The 21781-nt window shown below is 46.5% G+C and overlaps 1 protein-coding gene across 1 annotated transcript in view; it reads left to right on the top strand.

The window, feature by feature from the left end:
• LINS1 (lines homolog 1) overlaps positions 1 to 15741 on the top strand; it is a 159830-nt gene extending 144089 nt beyond the window's left edge. Inside the window, exon 7 of the mRNA XM_060260293.1 lies at positions 14569 to 15741. Coding sequence (XP_060116276.1) covers positions 14569 to 15442 — 874 coding nt within the window. The 3' untranslated portion in view covers positions 15443 to 15741. The remainder of the gene's footprint in view (positions 1 to 14568) is intronic.
• Positions 15742 to 21781: the final 6040 nt, after the last annotated feature.

Raw genomic sequence — 21781 nt, 5'->3', positions numbered from 1 at the left:
TTTTCAAAAGTGAATTGGACTGATTTACCTATTAAGATGGCCACACCTCTTGCTTTGGAGGACCCGTAAGCTTGAAATTGATGAGCAAAAAATTTTGACTGGAAGACCTTGGGCTGGTTACCCTTAAGGTGAGTTTCTTGCAAAAAAACTATATCTGGTTTCTGATGAGAGATGGCAGAGGCAACCCGTTTTTTCTTAATTAAATTATTTAGCCCATTACAGTTTAGAGATAGAAATTTCAAGTGGCACTCTGCCATAATTGAAAGAGGAAATAACCAAGGTTATCAAAATTATTGCAATTCATAGCTTTGAACCCAGGTGCCACCAGGATAGCTAGAGGCGAATCCTGTAGATCAAATTTCAAAGGTATGAGGACAGATTTCAGATCAAAGGCTTTAAAAAACTTCCAACTAAATCCATAATAATTCAATACAGTTACGCTGCCCGTAACACAAACAAAAAACCATAACCAACACCAGTGGTCTAGCATTAACAGACGCTAGCCACTAACTCACCCTCCAACTCTGTTAACCCAAACTTGGGAAAACAACAACTATTTACTTAAAAGGATAAATTTGAAGCGGAAGTCTTCGTTACTGAAGACACCACACAACTAGCAACAACTACCAAATGGAGCTAATTAAAAAAAACTGAAGTTCTCCATTCTCCCTCTCTGTCAAAAATGCTTATATTTAACACTATCAACCCAGCAAAAATAAAATTTATAAACAGAATAACAGAGCCGAATGTATAGAAAGTTTATAATGAAAGGCCAAACAAAGCTGATCGAGTCAAGGCTAAAATGCCTAGAAAGCCACATATAATAAAACCTGTGCCTTTTACCAACTCAGGTTAGTGAATTAAAGATAATTACAGGCAAACTAATATACCATGTGTAACAGCATCAGATCTCGATCACAAAGTTATTGTAAGACTTAAGACACTATGATAAAAATACAATGAAACTTTAAACAGAACTATGAACGCTATTAAATACTGGTCTCCCCAAACACTCCCCACCAACTATCCTTCAGCCACTTATAAGCCTATGTAGGGAGATATGATGGTGAGGGAAACAAGTTTCCAAACCTTCATAGTAGCATAAGGCACAAACTGACACACACATACATTCCCTACCCACCCTCTGTCTCACAGATTCATTTCCATTCAACAATTCACACAGGAAGGGAAAAGGTCCTGACAATTCATTAACTCATAGTAGAAAGAAATATATTGATATAAAACCCTAGTCATACTATTCAAGTTTCTCACTCTGATCTACCCCCCCTCACTCACTCTCTCTCCCTCCCTCTCTCCCACTCCCTCACTCAACACCCAGCCTCCCCATTCCAGCTCCTACTCAAACCATATATTCCAAGTCACCCCATTCTTCCAATCATGCATACCCAATCAACCAAGAAGATTTCCTTTAATGAGTTGATTTGAATTAATAACTCCCTCACATTCATAACATTGTGTTCAAAAGATATAAATAACCAAAAAAAAAGGGGGGGGGACCCCCCAATTTCGTATATAAACATTGCTTCATAGGCACGAAACAATCAGCATATTTCTAAGCCGTGACAGAGTTACACGTAGGCAAAGCTTATAAGTCAGCAGTTCAGTAGGCAAAGCTTATATGTCAGGAAAAAAAAGGGGGGGGACGTCAAGAATCCACACAAAAAAGGGAAGATTTCTGCATAGCAACAGTTCCAGCGTTTAGCTTCTAGGAGAAACAGGCCGATCAGGACGGTTCATAGGCACACGACGCCATCTAGTGTCTGAAGTTATTGAGTGAACATGTGAGCTTGCTTCTATAAGGCCGGTGGGAACAGGAAGATTCAAATCTCTCAGCATGCTTAGGCCTGAGTCAAGGCCTCCAGCGACAAACGACCGATCCTGTACAGTAACTTGCAGCTTGTACGAAGCAACCCATCGATATCTGATGTTTTCCCTGTTCAGGATTTCAATAATTGGCTTCAAAATTTTCCGCCTTTGCAAGGTTTCAGAAGACAAATCCTGTAGAATTTGGATGTTGTAATCTCCTAGCAGAAGTGGATTTATAGCCCGGGCTTTTTGCAGCAGCTTGGATTTAACTGAGGCAGAAGAGAAACGGACTAAAATGTCCCTAGGCAACGAAGTTTTCTGTGTGCGCAAAGGGCCAATTCTATATGCAGCCTCCAGGGCACAAAGATCAGATTCAGAAAAACCCAATGCCTTTGATAGCCAGGAGGCTATAAGAGATTTTAGGTCAGAGGGAGAGGCAGAGTTCTCGGGGAGCCCGCGAATTTTAACATTCCCCATTTTCAGTTGGTTCTCAAGTGCAATAATTTTATCAGTGGCCCATTCATCTCTTTTATAAAAATACTGAGTGTCCTCCTGCACAGCACATGCCATGTTAAAAGCAGAATCTGCAGTCTCTGCCACCTTCTCTAAGGACGTTTTGAAACCCTCCAACTGAGCAGAAAGGGGCTGGATCATGGCAGATATTTTGTCAGTCATATTTTTTTCCAGTTTTTGAAAAGCCTCCATTACCTCAGAACGAAATGAAGCTAGGTCTGCTGCTGTGTTTTCCCCTTCTCCCGACGCCATCTTGCTTGCAGGGCTGCTTGCTTTTCCTGAGGCCTTAGCCTTAGGCTTTTTGGGAAAATAGTCTTTAACAGAGTTCCTTGAGTTTCTTTTTGATCTGGATTTTTGACCATCTACTGTTCCCATACTAATTAAAGAAAAAAAAGAAAACAAACAACAACGCTGGGCGCTTGCTTAAGTGGATTTGGCAGGGGTAAGTAAGGAGCTCTGTTTTCAGGCGTCCATTCCCTATGCGTGCGACGCCACGCCCCCCAACTTTGCTGGTCTTAAAGGTGCTTACTGGACTCCTACTTTGTTTAACTGTCAGGTCTTCAAGTAAAAGAAGAGTTACTTGTCTGTCTATTGTAAAGAATCAAGGAGCAGCGCAGCGGACTCACGTGGACGGAGGCCAGTCCATCAGCCCTGGACGGTGGCCCACCAGGGGCAACTTGGCTGTAAAAGCCCAGGGCTGCAGAGGGACGTGGGCTGCTGAGCATCCGGCAGGCAAAGTTCACCTGACGGTTTGGTGCATAGCTGCTTTAATCTGCCCCTTTTCCAGCTCAGTTAGGACTCTGCTGACATGTCAGCTGAAATAACTCTGGATAAGAATCTCGGTTTTGTTTTTTTGGCCCTTTTTGAGGGACGGTGGGTGTAAGTTGGCAGCTCTCCCATTTAGGAAACGATTACCTACTTAACACTGCTTCTTGTCCAGTTGCCAAATGACATTCAGAAGCGCAGCATTCTTCCATGGCTGTTGAGGTGTTCGGTTACATTGTTCGTGCAGCCTGAACGGGACAGGGCTGTTATCTTGTACAGCAGAGATCTCAGCTGCGTAAGGGGCAGACGAAATCGGTGGGACTTAAGGGTGCTGAACTTTCCTCTGGAATGCAAAAAAGCAATTCTCTCCCCACTAGGGGGGGGGGGAGGGGGGGATTTCAAGAGCCAGCCTTGCAAGTGAGTGTGTCAGAATGAAACCATCTGGGTAGAGGACAGAAATAGTTGTATATTTTATATATAAACTTAGGAGAGAAAAGGGACTCTCCCACGGTTGACTTATTAATTTAAAATAGTTTTATGCTACTTTCCCACCCAGTCAAATATGAAAACAGTTGACGATTACAAACAACATTTAAATAATTCAGTGAAAACACAAGCAAGCAAAAACCAGAACAGAAAGGATTGAAACAATACGCTATTAGCCAATACGCTATTAGTCTGTATTCTTGGTGCTGGGGGCGGGGGCACAGTGGGAGGGCTTCTAGTGGGACCTCCTGATGGCACCTGGTTTTTTTTTGGCCACTATGTGACACAGAGTGTTGGACTGGATGGGCCATTGGTCTGATCCAACATGGCTTCTCTTATGTTCTGATGTTCTTGTGAAACAAAGGGGGAAGCACAGAAATAATTTTCAAAGGTTCCTGGTGCTAATTTGGAGTTCTGATATTTATGACAAGAAAGCGGGATTAATAAATGTACTAGACTGTGAACTGGCTCTTTGTGAACAGGGTCACGGGCCTTGTCGACACATGGGGTCAAATGATGGGGTAGAATCATAGGGTTGGAAGGGACCTCCAGGGTCATCTAGTCCAACCCCCAGCATAATGCCTGAAATTCACAAATACCTTTTCCCACACACACACCGAATGACCCCTGCTCCATGCCCAGAAGTTGGCAAAACCTCCAGGATCCCTTGCCAAAGTGGTCTGGAGAAAAATTGCTAACTGACCCCAAAAGTGTCCATCAGCATTTCCCTGGGTGTGTAAGAAAGAGCCATGAGAACTAAGCACTGAGGCAGCCCTTCCTGCCCTCCTCCTTGGGATCTGCCTAATTCACAGACTCAGCAGAGGGTAATTTTTCCTTTGAAGCGTGAGTGGCTGAATTAGAACCTTTCCCTTTAATGTACTTCTTTGTTTGTCTGTTTTGATTTATGCGGAGTCTGATGTGGGAAAGCATTGAAATATGCATTCCCCCCCTCCCCTGCCTGAAGTAACACAGTTGATTCTTACCTAAAAAGAGCCCTGCTGGATCAGAGCATCCATCTAGTCCGGTCAACTTCCTGTTTTACACAGGGGCCAATCAGTTGTCCAGGAAGGTCAACCAATGGGGCATGGAAGCCCGAGCTCTCCTCTGGTGCCGCCTCCTAGCACTAGTTTTCAGAGGTTGGCTGCCTCTGAACCACGCAGGTTCTTTTTCCATGCAAAGGCTAGTGGCCATGGATGGACCCCTCCTCCATAAATCTATCTAACGGCCCTTTGAACGCATTAGGAAAGAAAGCCACTCCCTTCCATTAGCAAGACCCAAGCAAGGCTGTGCGTGATAGGACATTTCGGATGTCATTAATTCATAGGGTCTCCGTAAGCCAGAAGCAACTGGATGGCACACAACACACCTGCAAGCTCAAGGCCACCGCTGCATCCTCTGGCAGTGAATCCCACAGCTTAATTACTTGTCAAGTGAAAGTACGTGTTCCCGTTGTGCGCCCTGAATTTCTTGCCCATCAGTTTCATAGGACGATTCTAACATTCTCGCCTTACTCTGCTTACATGCATAGACCAGGCTCCAACAGTTCCCCTTCTTCACCCAAAGGGTGATTAACGCATGGAATTCACTGCCACAGGAGGTGGGGGCGGCTGCAAGCACAGACAGCTTCAAGGGGGGATTGGATAAACATATGGAGCAGAGGTCCCTCAGTGGCTGTTAGCCACAGCGTACTGTTGGAACTCTCTGTTTGGGGCAAGTGATGCTGTGTATTCTTGGTGCTTGGGAGGGCAACAGCGTGAGGACTTCTGGCGTCCTGGCCTCACTGATGGATCTCCGGATGGCACCTGGGTTTTTTGGCCACTGTGTGACACAGAGTGTTGGGCTGGATGGACCACTGGCCTGATCCAACATGGCTTCTCTTATGTTCTTCTATGTTTGCTTTCCTTTAATTCTCTTTAAATGTTGCTGTCTTTTGCATTGTTGTTGTTCAGTCGCACAGTCGAGTCTGACTCTTTGCGACCCCATGGACAAAGTCACGCCAGGCACTCCTGTCTTCCACCATCCTCCGAAGTCTGCTCAAATTCGTGATCATTACATCAGTAACACCGTCCAGCCATCTCATCTTTGGCCGTCCCCTTCTTCTTTTACCTTCTGTCTTTCCCAGCATCAGGATCTTCTCCAGGGAGTGCTCCCTTCTCATTTGGTGGCCAAAGTATTTCAGCTTCAGCATCTGACCTTCCAGTGAACAGTCTGGGTTGATTTCCCTTAGGACTGACAGATTTGATCTTCTTGCAGTCCAAGGGACTCTCAAGAGTCTTCTCCAACACCACATCTCAAAAGCACCTATTCTTCTGCGCTCGGCCTTCCTTATGGTCCAGCTCTTGCAGCCATACATTACTACTGGGAGTACCATCGCTTTGACTATATAGAGTTTAGTTGGCAGGGTGATGTTTCTACTTTTTATTATACTGCCCAGGTTTGCCATAGCTGTCCTCCCAAGGAGCAAACGTCTTTTAATTTCATGGCTAAAGTCACCATCAGCAGTGATCTTGGATCCCAGAAATGTGAAGTCTGTCACTACTTCCATGTCTTCCCCTTCTATTTGCCAAGGTGTGATGGGGCCAGATGCCATGATCTTAGTTTTTTTGATGTTGAGTTTCAAGCCTACTTTTGTGCTCTCCTCTTTTACTTTCAACAAGAGGTTCTTTAGGTCCTCCTCACTTTCTAGCATTAGAGTAGTGTCATCTGCATATCTGAGGTTGTTGATGTTTTTCCCGGCAATCTTAATTCCGGCTTCTGCTTCATCCAGGCCAGCATTCTGCATGATGTACTCTGCATATAAATTAAATAAGCAGGGTGACAATATGCATCCTTGTCGAACTCCTTTTCCTATTCTAAACCAATCAGTTGTTCCATATCCCGTTCTGACAGTTGCTTCTTGGCCCTTATACAGGTTTCTCAGGAGACATGTGAAGTGGTCTGGTACTCCCATCTCCTTAAGGACTTGCCATAGTTTGTTGTGTCTTTTGCATAGGTAAGGTTAAAAGACTATACTGGGGATGGATCCAAATGGGCAGCTGTGCTGGTCTGAAGCAGTAGAACAAAGTAGGCGTCAAATCGCACCAACGAAGTTTTATTCAGAATGTAAGCTTTCGTGTGCTCTAGTCACACTTCATCAGGCGAGGAGTCAGGTGCATATAATACATACGTAGCTCTGCTAACTGTACCTGATTCCTCATCTGTTGAAATGTGCTTAGAGCAACGAAAGCTTACGTTCTCAATAAAACTCTGTTGCTCTTAAAGGTGCAACTTGATTCCTACTTTGTTCTACTGGGGACGGTGGCCTTTCTGAAATGAAACAAGCGATTATTTATATATTTATTAGTTTATTTTTGTCCTCCTCTAGGTTTCATCTTTCTCTGGTTTTTGATGATCCCTTAGTTTCATAGAATCATAAAGCTGGAAGAGACTCCAGGGTCCAACCCCGCCCCCCACATAGTGCAGGAAATTCACAAGTACCTCCCCCTAAGTTCACAAAACCAGCATTGCTATCAGATGGCCATCTAACGTCTGTTCAAAAACCTCCAAGGGAGGAGAGCCCACCAGCTTCCGAGGAAGCCTGTTCCACTGAGGAACTGCTCTAACTCTCAGGAAGTTCTTCCTAATGTTTATCCGGAAACTCTTCTGATTTAATTTTAACCCCTTGGTTCTGGTACTGCCTTCTGGGGCAACAGAAAACAATTCTGCACCATCCTCTATATGACAGCCATTTATGTATTGAATCAAATTAAGGGCTTATTATCTGGGGATGATTTGTTGCATGTTGAGGTTTGCAGTGCCACACAGATTAGACCGGGGTGTCAAACATATGGCCCACGGGCCGGATCAGGCCCGCAGAGGGCTCCAATCGCGCCCTCCAGCAACTGGCTGTCGTCTGCTTCATTTTCCCTTGCCTGCTTTTTTCAGTCGCCATTTTGTGTTTCTCCCGGGACAGGCCAGAGCAGCAAAGCAGCCTTTCCCTCTCCCCCCCTCCCTTTTCCCAAAGGGAGGAGGAGGGAGGAGCAGCCTCAGCCAATGAGGGAGCTTGGCTCTATAGCTCTGCTGGGTGATTAAGTTTGCCAGGCTCAATTAATCACCCTGCAGAGCTACTGAGACAAGCCTCTCTTCCTTCTAATTAATGGCTGAGGCTCCTCCCCCTCCTCATGCCCCAGGGAAGGAAAGAGAGAGCCAGAGCTTCTTTTGCCAGTCCTCACCATCAGGAGAGCTACAAAGAGTGCTTTTAAGACTAGCAATGTTTTAGTGAAGGTATGAGCTTTTTGCCTTGCTACAGAGAGAGAGAGAGTTTTGTTGGGCTGGTTATGGGTGTAACTGGGTCCCCCTCTTCTTTTTTCGCTGTACTCATGCCCTCCAGTCTTTTTCAATAGGAAAGCATGTGAACTATTTAGAAAAGAAATATCAAAATTAAGCTGAGAGTGTGTTCCGCCCCAGGTTTACCCAGCAAATTTTCCTTAATTTTTCTTTCACATTTTCCTTTGATTGGAGGTCTTGAATTTAGACTTCCCAGATAGTATGCTGACACTGACCACCGTACATGGCTGTCTCTCTGTTCTTGTAGTAGCTTTTTGGGGGGAAATTGTTGTTTTTTTCCAGTTGTAGTCATTTTTCTGGGGGAAATTATAGTTTTGTAGACAAGCACATAGCCCTTAGTCTGTGCCATCGTGCCTTCTCATGTTCTTGACTAGTACGTGAAGCAACTTCTATCCAAAAGCTCACAGTGTCCAGCTGCATCATGTTCTTCTGGGTCTTAGCCTCAAAGCATTGACCATGAGATGTCTGTAATGAATGTCAATGAATCAAAAGTAGGTTTGCAACTTACGGATGTGTACACCTGAACAGCACATATTCAGGACTGGTACAGCACAGACATTGTCTGCAGTTTTTGATGCAATAATTCATAGCAAGAGGTGACATTTATCAGAGACTGTCAAACAAAATATTGCAAGCGTGCTAATAGCTTAAGCCAGTTTGGTGTAGTGGTTAAGTGTGCAGACTCTTATCTGGGAGAACCGGGTTTGATTCCCCACTCCTCCACTTGCACCTGCTGGAATGGCCTTGGGTCAGCCATAGCTCTGGCAGAGGTTGTCCTTGAAAGGGCAGCTGCTGGGAGAGCCCTCTCCAGCCCCACCCACCTCACAAGGTGTCTGTTGTGGGGGAGGAAGGTAAAGGAGATTGTGAGCCGCTCTGAGACTCTTCGGAGTGGAGGGCGGGATATAAATCCAATATCTTCTTCATCTTCTTCTTCTTCTTAAGCATGTTTTATTTTAACTTTAAAGAAATCTTTGTGTGTCTGTGCCCTTTATAAAGTTTATATGTCTGAACAACAACAAAACCTGGCATTACATTTTATGATGCACGTGGCCCAGCCCGACAAGGTCTTATTTATGTCAGATCCGGCCCTCATAACGAATGAGTCCGACACCCCTGGATTAGACCCTTAATAAACCCTTGAAAAAATTTGAAAAAAAAAGAAAAGAAAGAGAACCTGTGCCTGTTTAAATGTTGCGTGCTGTTGGGTTGTTTTCAGAGAGGCGACCAGGTTAGCAGAACAACACACCGGTCCAGTGGGACTTTAAAGACTAATAACATTTATTCCAGCATGACCTTTCATAAATCGGGTACTCACTTTTTCAGATCCTTTGTTAGTCTTTAAAGGGCCCCTGAATTCATATGGAGAGGCAGTTTGGGGTAGTGGTTAAGTGCAAAGACTCTTATCTGGGGGAACCAGGTTTGATCCCCCCCTCCTCCACTTGCAGCTGCTGGAAAGGCCATGGGTCAGCCATAGCTCTCACAGTGTTATCCTTGAAAGGGCAGCTTCCGTGAGAGCTCTCTCAGCCCTACCTACCTCACAGGGTGTTTGTTGTGAGGGAGGAAGGTAAAGGAGATTGTGAGCCTCTCTTAGACTCTGATTCAGAGAGAAGGGTGGGGTTATAAATCTACGGTCTCCTCCTCCTCCTTTTGTCAGTTTGGGATAGGGGTTAAGTGTGCAGACTCTTATCTGGGAGAACCGGGTTTGATTCCCCACTCCTCAACTTGCAGCTGCTAGAATGGCCTTGAGTTAGCCATAGCTATCTCAGGAGTTGTCCTTGAAAGGACAGCTGCTGTGAGAGCCCTCTCAGCCCCTCACAGGGTGTCTGTTGTTGGGGAAGAAGATAAAGGAGATTGTGAGCCGCTCTGAGTCTCTGATTCAGAGAGAAGGGCAGGGTATAGATCTGCAGTCTTCTTCTTCACTAGGGTTAGGGAGCTGTGGTCTGACCATGGCTCCCCTTCACAGCAGCAAGAGGGTTTGGGGTACATGGGCTCCCCTTGAAGTCTGTCCAGAGATCTTATTACGTCCAGTTCCCATTAGCTTTCATTTGTCTTTTTTTTTTTTTTTTTTGCAAGAAAGAGCACGCACAATGCTTTCCAACAGCTTTGGTGGCAATGTGTTTCCAGTCCAAATTCAAGGGGCTGGTTTTTGTTTATGGGCGTTTTCGCAATGACCTTAATCGGCAGCGACGTCCCTCTTCGCCACGTAGGATCTGGGCGGATTTCGCACCAATTGCCGCGGAGCACCCGGAAGAGCCGTAAAGTCCCGCGGCTTTTGCAGCGCAAATGGAAACCACCCAAAAGCAGTTTCCATTTGCGCCGCGAAAGCCGCGAGACTTTGCGGCTCTTCCGGGTGCTCCGCAGCAATTGGTGCGAAATCCGCGCAGATCCTGCGCGGTGAAGAGGGACGTCGCTGCCGATTAAGGTCAGTGCGAAAACGCCCTATGTTTAATTCGATTTATACTGTGCCTTCCCCGCCAAAATGGGGTTTTGTCTTTGCAAATGGTCTGGTCTGAGAATACCTGAGGCTGTCTACTCCCAATAAAAGCCCTGCGCAGGCTACCGTTATGGGTAGATTCCAGGTTAGCCTCCGTCAGAAGCAGGGCCTTTTTAGTAACTTCCCAAACACTGCAGCATTCTCTCATCCGCCGCCCCCCCCCCCCATCCCCAGCGCTACATCTGCAGGACTTTTTATCGATGCAGGAAGCATGAAGATTTTTTCCCCCTTTTTCCCTCCAAGCTTTTGGTGGTAGAATCAGAACTGCTTGTCAGTATCACATGTTATTTTATCTTGCCATCTTAAATGTTTTGTCAGTTCTTATGCGGATTACTATAAAAGAAAAGAAGAAGAGGATATTGGATTTATACCCTGCCCTTCACTACCCCAAGGAGTTTCAGAGTGGCTTACGATCGCCTTTCCCTTCCCCTCCCCACGATAGACACCCTTGAGAGGAACAGTTCTGTGAGAACTCACGACTGACTCAAGGTCACTCCAGCAGTTGCATGTAGAGGAGTGGGGAATCAAAACCTGGTTTTCCCAGAGAAGAGTCCGCACACTTAAACCACTACACCACCCTGACTCTCTTATTGTGATGATTAGATCCGTATGCTGGCTGCTTGGTCTTAAGATCAATATGAGATAGACGTGGAATAAAGGTGATGAAATCTTGGCAGGTGGGGATTTAGAAGTTACATTGGATGTGAGCCAGAGGTCGTTTTGTAGAAAAATAGGTGGTAGGGCTCATTAGCATAACCTATTAGCATATGCTGCCCCCCCCTCCAGCCAAAAGCAACCCAATGCAAGAAAAGAGAGCCCCGGGCGAGTGAGGCTGGGGGTCTCCTGGGCCACCCACCCCCCCAGTCAAAAGGCCAGCAAGCCACCTGCTATGCAAAGTCACATAAGAAGAAGATGATATTGGATTTATATCCCGCCCTCCACTCCAAAGAGTCTCAGAGCGGCTCACAATCTCCTTTACCTTCCTCCCCCACAACAGACACCCTGTGAGGTAGATGAAGATATTGGATTTATATCCTGCCCTCCACTCCGAAGAGTCTCAGAGCGGCTCACAATCTCCTTTACCTTCCTCCCCCACAACAGACACCCTGTGAGGTGGGTGGGGCTGGAGAGGGTTCTCACAGCAGCTGCCCTTTCAAGGACAACTTATGTGAGAGCTATGGCTCACCCAAGGCCATGCTAGCAGGTGCAAGTGGAGGAGTGGGGAATCAAACCCGGTTCTCCCAGATAAGAGTCCGCACACTTAACTACTACACCAAACTGGCTCTCTATAAGAAGTGAAGAAAGGGTGGCATGGGCTTCTGCAGTGGTTAATGAGGGCTGCTGGAAGAGTGGCAAAGCCCCTGGTGGCTGGCTGCCTGCCTGCTCTCCTAATCCAGGGATTGTTATGCAGCTGCGCCTACTATCCAATGGACAAGGTAGGTGGGGAGGAAGAGGGGGAACCCTCAGAAAGGTTCAGGAGCTGTGCTCCTGTGAGCTCCTGCTGAATCTGAAGCCTGGATGTTGCCTTTTTTTCTTTTTTGCTCACCTAATTAAATTTAAAGGACCTCAAATGCAGTAACTGGTTGGTTATTTAAATTACTTTTTTTTTTTTACCTTGTGTGACACTGTCAAAGGCTAAATGAACAGTATATTAAAAAAAAGAGGAATCTAAAAGGTAGATGACTGGGGAAGGCAATGGCAAACCACCCCATGAAAAGTCTGCCGTGAAAACGTTGTGAAAGCAACATCATCCCAGAGTTGAAAAGGACTGGTGCTTGCACAGGGGACTACCTTGACCTTTTTTAAAAAAGGAGTACAGATGTTTAGGAAACAAGCAGGTTTTTTTCTTTTAAAAAATTACGCTGGTCCTTTCACTTCCTTTTTTTTCTCCTGTCAACTGCGTCATCTCATTCCATGGTAAGGATATTTATGGAGTCCCTATTTGGGGAGCAGAACTAAAAGGTGAAGCCCTACAGTGCCCTCCTTGGCAGAGTTATGCCCCTTGATTTCAGTTAATTTAGAACAGGGGAGGTCAAACTTGCCTAAGAGTCACATAGAATAAAAGTCAGATGTTTGAGTGCCGAAGGAAGGAAGGAAGGAAGGAAGGAAGGAAGGAAGGAAGGAAGGAAGGAAAATAGATGGGGTGGGAGGAGGGAGGGAGAGGTGGAAAGAAAGCAACTTTAACATTAAATGCATTCTCCAAGTCGCTGGCTGGCCTGGCTTGGAGAAGTGATTTAAAGAGAGAATGCCTTCTCCAACTGGCCAATGGAGTGGTGGGGGTTTCGAGAGCCACACAAGATGTGTGGAGGAGCCACAGCTTGGCCACCCCTGACTGAGAAGGATGTGACTTTGCTCAGGATAGCACAGCTGAATAACCCAGTCTTGTCAGAATGTGGGACAGGTGAGCAGGGTCAGCCCTGGTTAGTCATTGGATGGGAGATCACCAAGGAAATCCGGAGATGCCATGCAAAGGAAGGCAATGGCCAGGAGTGGAATTCTAGCAGGAGCTCCTTTGCGTATTAGGCAACACACCACTGATGTAGCACTTTGGTCTGGATCACAAAATCTGCTGTCAGTCCCCGGCCCTAAGGAGGCCAGGTTCATGACAACTAGAGCCAGGGCCTTCTCCGTAGTGCCCCCCCCCCACTGGTGGAATGAGTTGCCTGAAGACGTTAGGGCCCTGCGAGAGCTCATACAGTTCCACAGGGCCTGTAAGACGGCACTCTTCCACCAGGCATTTGCAAACTAGATTGTCGGCAGAAGAGAACACCTAAGATCTGTTAACAGAGAACATAACTTTGAATTTAAGATCATAGCATCAAAATGTTAAATTTTTATATCTTAAAACGGTTGTATGGCTTTTATGTTTTTATATATTTTATACTCATACATATGCATGAGCCCGCCTCGTCGGGGAGGGCGGGGTATAAATTGAATTAATAAATAAATCCTCTTAAGAGCTTCCAGGGCTCTTTTTTGTAAGCTCTTGGAGGATTGGCTACCTCAGGGGGTGTGGCCTAATATGCAAAGGAGGACCTGCTAGAATTCCACCCCTAGCAATGGCTAACCATTTCTTTCCATCTCATGCCTTTAAAATCTCTTGGCTCTGTGGTCATCCATGAGTCAGTCGTTCATTATGTTAATTATTAACGTATCATGCTGCCTTTTAGAATATCAGATGCCTTTCCAAATTCAAGTAATCCAGCAGTGTTAACAGAAGCAATTCTTTTTTGGTAGCAGGAACTCCTTTGCATATTAGGCCACACCCCCTGAGGTAGCCAGTCCTCCTGGAGCTTACAGTAGGCCCTGTACAAAGAGCCTTGTAAGCTCTTGGAGGATTGGCTGCCTCAGGGGGGTGGGGCCTAATTTGCAAAGGAGTTCCTGCTACCAAAAAAGCCCCTGAACAGAAGCCTTTGGCATCTCCTCTTTTAAAAAGTCATTGTTGTGAGATGGCAGCAAGGGTTCGTTTAGGGCAGGATTTTATCTCTGGTTGTTGCCTGCCCTTCAAGGTCACCTCTGAGGGGTGACAAAGAGTCAGAGGAGTCCTGCTTCCAAAGGCAGATTCCAATTGGCTGTTTTGGCTAACTATTGTTGATAAATCAAAGGTAAATAAAACAAAACTCTGGTTTGGGAGTCTCACCCTGCTTTCTTTTTGTGTCACTTGAAAGAAGCACACTCTCTCCTTTTACAAATTAGTAACCATGTGTAATGCGAATAACATCCAACAAAACCCCTTAACATACACTAACGCAACTGAATGCAGATAGATAGAAATTGGTAGAGCCGTTCTGTAAATAAATATATAAAATCAAATAAAAATACAAGGAGGCTGGGAAACTTTGGCACTTCAAGTCTACTGAACCTACAGATATGGCAAGGCAGTCCCTTGAAGAAGGATAGTGTATCCGAAACGAAATTGGACTGGTTCTTTTTTATCGTTGGACTTACTAACGTTGGACTTTGGACAGTAGCTATGTTGTGCAGTGGATGATTTTTCAATTGCGTTATTGTATGTTAAGGTGTTTTGTTGTATGTAATTCGCATTACACATTGTTACTAATGTGTAAACGGAGACAGTGTGTTTTTTTCAAGTCACTGTACCTCCGTGGCCCCGACTATTTCTGACGTTTTCTTTGTGTCACTGCTGATTTTTCCAGGTTCTGGCCAGAAGCCGCGTCTCCCTCACGCCTTCCCAGTGACCAAATTTGGAACGCTTCGACCCACAGGAACGGCTGCAATCCCCATTGCATCTTTTTCTTCCTGTTGCAGAGCATCGTGTTTGATGCTACCGTTCTCCTCGACTTCCTGATATCATCAGAAACCTGTTTCCTGGAGTACTTGGTCAGGTACTTAAAACTTCTGATAGAAGACTGGCACCACTTTGCCAACGTCTCTGAAGGCCTCAAGCCCGCGACTAGCAGAGGGCCATGCTTTTCTTCGAAGGACTTGTTCTGTCAAGAGGAGAACAGCTGCCAGCCACAGGTGAACGCAGAGAGCGCCTTGCGCAATCCAGAGTCCCGTCTGCCCTTTCTGACCTCTTCCGAGAGTTGTGCTGTTGTGCAACAATTTGACCACCGAGCTGTAAAACCCAACAGGCCCAGCTCTTTGAGAGGGTCCGATAACACGTCTTCACTGCAGGGTGTTCAGAGGCTGGTTGATTATGAAAGTTCAGAAGATTCTGAAATAGAAGAGGCGTGTTGGGCAGATGGGGCCCAGACGCCACTGAGTAATCAAGCCTGCTCAGATGTGACCACCTCTACAGATGGCCTGGCAGAAATCTCGGAATGTGACACAACTCCGGAGCACAAAGATTTTACTGTTTCACCCTGCTCCCAGCCCCAGGTGTCCCCAGACGACCCCATATTGGCTGAAGGATTGCTCTGGAAATCAGTGAAGTGTTTGCAAGAGCTGCAGAGATCCGTTTCCAGGCTGCACCGAAGAAATCTCTTCCCCTACAACCCGGCTGCTCTTCTGAAGCTGTTGTCTCGGTTTGACACAATTAGCAGAGCGTGTAAATCTGTGGACACATGACGCCTGACTCCCCATCTCCCCACCCTGTTTCCACTCCCACAACAGTGTCAGGAGACTGTTTCCACGAGATTAAAGTGTGCCAAAACCTCTGGTCCGGATTGTGTTCTTCGGGACTTGCCTGCATAATTGAAAGCAGGTTGGACAAGCTGCAGAAGGCTGACTCGGTGTAATTGTGCCTCTAACTGCGGCTCAAACTATGTGCATCATGACAAACAGTGTTGCCTGCAGGCTACAATTTTGCCCACAGGTCTCTTTCGCGGCAGCCTTTGGGAATTAAAAACAAAACACCCTGATTTTTTAATTAATGGCTCTGGAAATACTCACTTTTAGTTCACACTCACAAGAAGGGTATCGTTCCTAATCAGGAACTAAGACCAACATGGGCGTGTGCTTACAGCTGTGAAGAAGACAAGCGCACAAACCTTGAAGATCCAAATTAATTTTTTTTTAAAAACCCAACCAATTTAACATTTGCATGCTGTTCTTGAAACAGGGAGGGTTTCTAGCTGCGGGAAAAGGAGGCAGCTTCATTCCTGTCGGCCCATTTTTCACTAGAACTGGATGAGCGCTTTTTTTTGTGCTGGCATGGCTTTTTTGCGCTGGCAATCCAAGTCCTTGGATTAAAATCTGCCCACCTGGCAGTGCAAAACCAGGGCGGTTCGTTGAGCGCCTCGCAGGCAAACTCCCATGCATCTGTTGGGCTCCTTTCAGCTTGGGAGGTCACCCGTCCTGCTAAAGAGACAGAAAGAAAAATGCAAACAAGGGAAAGGGTGAATTGGGTTTTTATTTATTTATGCCGGTCATACCCCATCCTCCCCGCAAAGCGGGCTCAGGGTGGCTTACAGAGTTTAAAATTCAGATGCAATCAAAACTCATATTAAAACCAGAATAAAACTCCTACTAAGGTAATCCACACTTCTGCTGAGATAGATGCGCCATAGAGGCCCTCTGAGTAGCATCATGGGAAAAGGATCTCGGGGTCTTAGTGGACCATACACTGAACATGAGTCAACAGTGTGATGCGGTGGCTAAAAAGGCAAATGCAATTTTGGGCTGCATCAACAGAAGTCTAGTGTCCAGATCACGTGATATGATGGTATCGCTTTACTCTTCTCTGGTAGGACCTCACCTGGAGCATTGTGGTCACTTTTGGGTACCACATTTTAAAAAGGATGTAGACAAGCTGGAACAGGTCCAGAGGATGGTGACGAAGGTGGCGAGGGGTCTGGAGACCAAGTCCTATGAGGAAAGGTTGAAAGAGCTGGGCATGTTTAGCCTGGAGAGGAGGCGGCTGAGAGGTGATATGATCACCATTTTCAAGTAGTTGAAGGGCTGTCATATAGAGGATGGGGTGGAATTATTTTCTGTGGCCCCAAAAGGTAGAACCAGTGGGTTGAAATTAAAAGAGTTTCCGGCTCAACATTAGGAAGAACTTCCTGACTGTTAGAGCGATTCCTCAGTGGAACAGGCTTCCTCGGGAGGTGGTGGGCTCTCCTTCCTTGGAGGTTTTTAAACAGAGGCTAGATGGCCATCGGACAGCAATGAAGATCCTGTGAATTTAGGGGGAAGGTATTTGTGAGTTTCCTGCATTGTTCAGGGTTTGGACTAGATGACCCTGAAGCTCCCTTCCAACTCTATGATTCTATGATATTGAGCTCCCTAAGCTGAGCCGGCAGCAGAAGAGACTTAAAACGGAGATTTGGATGACCAGGCTCTTTTTTGTAGCAGGAACTCCTTTGCCTGTTAGGCCACACGCCCCTGATGTAGCTAATCCTCCCAGAGTTTACAGAGCTCTTAGTCCAGGGCCTACTTACTGTAAGCTCCAGGAGGATTGGTTACATCAGGGGCATGTGGCCTAATAGGCAAAGGAGTTCCTGCTACGAAAAAAACTTGTGGATGAGCATTGGCTAAGTTGAAAGCCCCGTGGAACAGCTGCTCTGTCTTACAGGTCCTGTTAAATTGCAGTAGATCCCGCAGGGCCCTAATCTCAGAGGGGAGACTGTTCCACCAGGCTGGGGCCAGGGCCAAAAAAACCCCTGGCCCAAGTTGAGGCCCGTCGGATGTCCTTCGGGGCCAGGGATAACCAGAAGATGTTGATCCCTTGAGCATAACACTGTGAAGCACATCTGGGAAAAGACAGTCCCTGAAATATGCAGGTCCCTGGCCAAGTAGAAGAAGAAGATGTTGGATTTATATCCCGCCCTCCACTCCGAAGAGTCTCAGAGCGGCTCACAATCTCCTTTACCTTCCTCCCCCACAACAGTCACCCTGTGAGGTGGGTGGGGCTGGAGAGGGCTCTCACAGCAGCTGCCCTTTCAAGGACAACCTCTGCCAGAGCTATGGCTCACCCAAGGCCATTCCAGCAGGTGCAAGTGGAGGAGTGGGGAATCAAACCCGGTTCTCCCAGATAAAGAGTCCGCACACTTAACCACTACACCAAACTGGCTCTCAAGTAGGGCTTGAAAAGTGAATACTAGAACAGGGACATCCAAACTGTGGCTCGGGAGCCACATGTGGCTTTTCCACACACATTGTGCAGCTCTCAAAGCTCCCACTGCCCCATTGGCCAGCTTGGAGAAGGCATTTGTCTCTTTAAATCAATTCTCCAAGCCAAGGCAGATGGTGGCTTGGAGAATGCATTTAAAGTTAAAGTTGCTTTCTTCCCCCTCCCCTCTCATTATTGTTGGAACTCTCTGTCTGGGGCAGTGATGCTCTGTATTCTTGGTGCTTGGTGCTTCTAGCCCCAGTGGTGGACCTCCTAATGACACTTGGGGTTTTTTGGCCACTGTGTGACACAGAGTGTTGGACTGGATGGGCCACTGGCCTGATCCAACATGGTTTCTCTTATTTTCTTATGTGACATAGAGTGTTGGACTGGATGGGTCATTGGCCTGATCCAACATGACTTCTCTTATGTTCTTATGTGACAGAGTGTTGGACTGGATGGGCCACTGGCCTGATCCAACATGGCTTCTCTTATGTTCTTATGTGACAGAGTGTTGGACTGGATGGGCCACTGGCCTGATCCAACATGGCTTCTCTTACGTTCTCCCCCCCCCCCCCCAATCTATTTGCTTTGCTTTCCTCTCCCTCTTTACCTTCCTGTCTTGCAGCTCTCAAACAATTGATGTTCATGTCTTGCAGCTCTCAAGCATCTGACTTTATTCTGTGTGGCTCTTAGGCTAAGCAAGTTTGGCCACTTTTGAACTTGAACCTTTCATTGGATCCAGTACACTATATACAGTTACTGATGATGTCACTGGCACAACCCAGTAAGCACTTACGATAGTAAAAGCTGGCAAGGTGTAGTGGTCTGAGAAACAAGGATCTGAGAGGATCTGGGTTCGAATGTCTTGCTCTGCCACGGAAGCTTATCGAGTGACCTTGGGCCAATCACAGTCTCTCAGCCTAACCTACCTCACAATGATAAAATGAAGGAGTGGGGGAATGTTGTAGGACACTTTGGGTCCCAATTGGGGTCAGGGGAGTGGGGTACAAGTGAAGTAAATAATTAAATGTTACATTCCACACTGTACTTGGTCATATCCAGGGGTGGAATTCTAGCAGGAGCTCCTTTGCATATTAGGCCACACACCCCTGATGTAACCAATCTTCCAAGAGCTTACAAGGCTCTTTTTTGTAAGCTCTTGGAGGATTGGCTACATCAGGGATGTGTGTTCTAATATGTAAATGAGCTCCTGCTAGAATTCCACCCCTGGACATGTCACAACATCAATGGATGTTCTAGGAGGGGGAGTGCAGATAAGAAAAAGAGCCGCAGAGGAGAAAATTGGAAGAGATGATGATGATATTGGATTAATATCTTGCCCTCCACTCCGCATCTCAGAGTCTCAGAGTGGCTCACAATCTCTTTTACCTTCCTCCCCCACAATAGACACCCTGCAATGTGGGTGGGGCTGAGAGAACTCTCACAGAAGCTGCCATTTCAAGGACAGCTCTTCAAGTGCTATGGCTGAACCAAAGCCATTCCAGCAGCTGCAAGTGGAGGAGTGGGGAATCAAACCTGGTTCTCTCAGATAAAGAGTCCGAACAATTAACCACTACACCAAACTGGCTCTCTACACCAAACTGTGCATATTGTAATTTTGCACAGTCAAGAGAATAATTATGTAGCTTGTTGCTTCATTTTAAGGCATATTGCTGCCGTAGGGAAAAAAACTCATGGGTTCATCCATTTCCCGAGGGAGAACAAACAGTATATATAGCTCATGTTTCAGAAGACCTTAACTGTGTCCATGGAACCTCAGTTTTGTTTTGTTTTTAATTCTCATAGGTTGTACAACACAAGCACTGTGATTAGTCTGAATTATAATCTTGTATGTGTCACAATTGGGCAACGACACTAACTTCTGGGTGATGTAAGTAGGGAGGGCAGGGAACGCTACTGTACATGAATATCTTGTTTTTCAAGTGAATTAATGCTGAACATTGCTCCTGAGTTAGAAGCATAGGGTTGCCAAGGGTTATGGGCAACTGGATTTTTTTTAGAACTAAGTTTGAGTCCAGTGGCACCTTTAAGATCAGCATGAAAGCTTACACCACAGGGCTTTTTATGTAGCAAGAACTCCTTTGCATATTAGGCTACACACCCCTGATGTAGCCAGTCCTCCTGGAGCTTACATTAGGCCCTGTAAGAAGAGCCCTGAGTCAAAGCGATGGTATTCCCAGTAGTAATGTATGACTGTGAGAGTTGGGCCATAAGGAAGGCTGAGCACGGAAGAATAGATGCTTTCAAGCTGTGGTGCTGGAGAAGACTTGTGAGTCCCTTGGACTGCAAGATCAAATCAATCAACCAATCCTAAGGGAAATCAACCCTGACTGTTCCTGGAAGGTCAGATGCTGAAGCTGAAGCTCAAATACTTTGGCCCAGGGGTCATTTTGTAGAAAAATAGGTGGTGGAGCTCATCCAGGGGTTATTATGCAGCTGCACCTACTATTCAATGGACAAGGTGGGAAGGAGGAGGTGGAACTCTCAGAAAGGTTCAGGAGCCGTGCTCCTGTGAGCTCCCACTGAATCCGAGGCCTGTTTTGGCCACGAAATGAGAAGGGAGCACTCCCTGGAGAAGACCCTGATGCTGGGAAAGAGAGAAGGCAAAAGAAGAAGGGGACGGCAAAAGATGAGACGGCTGGACAGCGTTACTGATGTAACTAACATTAATTTGAACAGACTTCGGAGGATGGTGGAAGACAGGCGGGCCTGGCGTGACCCCTGGTCCATGGGGTCACAAAGAGTCGGACTCGACTGTGCGACTGAACAGCAACAAAAAAAGCTCTTGGAGGATTGGCTACCTCAGGCGTGTGTGACCTAATCTGCAAAGGAGTTCCTGCTACAAAAAAAGCCCTGGGAATGAAGCTTTGTCGGTCTTCACGGTACCACTGGACTTAAACTTTGTTCTGTTGCTTCTGACTCACATGGCTGCCCACCTGTTGTTTTTTTTTCCAGCATACGTGAGAGAAGAAGATATTGGATTTATATCCCGCCCTCCCCTCAGATTCTCAGAGCGGCTCACAATCTCCTTTTTCTTCCTCCCCTACAACAGACACCCTGTGAGGTAAATGAAGATATTGGATTTATATCCCGCCCTCCCCTCAGATTCTCAGAGCAGCTCACAATCTCCTTTTTCTTCCTCCCCTACAACAGACACCCTGTGAGGTAAATGAAGATATTGGATTTATATCCCGCCCTCCCCTCAGATTCTCAGAGCAGCTCACAATCTCCTTTTTCTTCCTCCCCTACAACAGACACCCTGTGAGGTAAATGAAGATACTGGATTTATATCCCGCCCTCCCCTCAGATTCTCAGAGCAGCTCACAATCTCCTTTTTCTTCCTCCCCTACAACAGACCCCCTGTGAGGTGGGTGGGGCTGAGAGGGCTCTCCCAGAAGCTGCCCTTTCAAGGACAACTCCTACGAGAGAGCTATGGCTAAACCCAAGGCCATTCCAGCAGCAGCAAGTGGAGCAGCGGGGAATCAAACCCGGTTCTCCCGGATAAGAGTCTGCACACTTAACCACTACGCCAATCCGATCCAGCAGAGGGAGTGTTAGTCTTGGGCACAAAGGCTTCTGAATCGCGATGTGGCCTCAGGCGATGCATTCCCTCCGCCTGTGCTTTTCAGTGAAAGAGGGAGCAGCCTCCATCTCTCCTGTCGTTTTGATGTAGATAAATGAGATCGGGATTGTCGTGGGTGGTGGTGGTGGGGGGTGTTAAGCGAATGCTTTGCACGGTTTGGAGATGGAAAGCCTTTTATTTGTAAAATGTTATGAAGTGTGCCAGTCTCAGAGGGCCAAGCAGAGTAGAAAATTGAGAAATCTCAGAT

This window comes from Heteronotia binoei, chromosome 19, assembly GCF_032191835.1.
Source record: "Heteronotia binoei isolate CCM8104 ecotype False Entrance Well chromosome 19, APGP_CSIRO_Hbin_v1, whole genome shotgun sequence".
NCBI classification, from domain to species: domain Eukaryota; kingdom Metazoa; phylum Chordata; class Lepidosauria; order Squamata; family Gekkonidae; genus Heteronotia; species Heteronotia binoei.
Note: the sequence above shows the minus strand (reverse complement) of the source record. Positions and strands in the feature narration are given on the sequence as shown.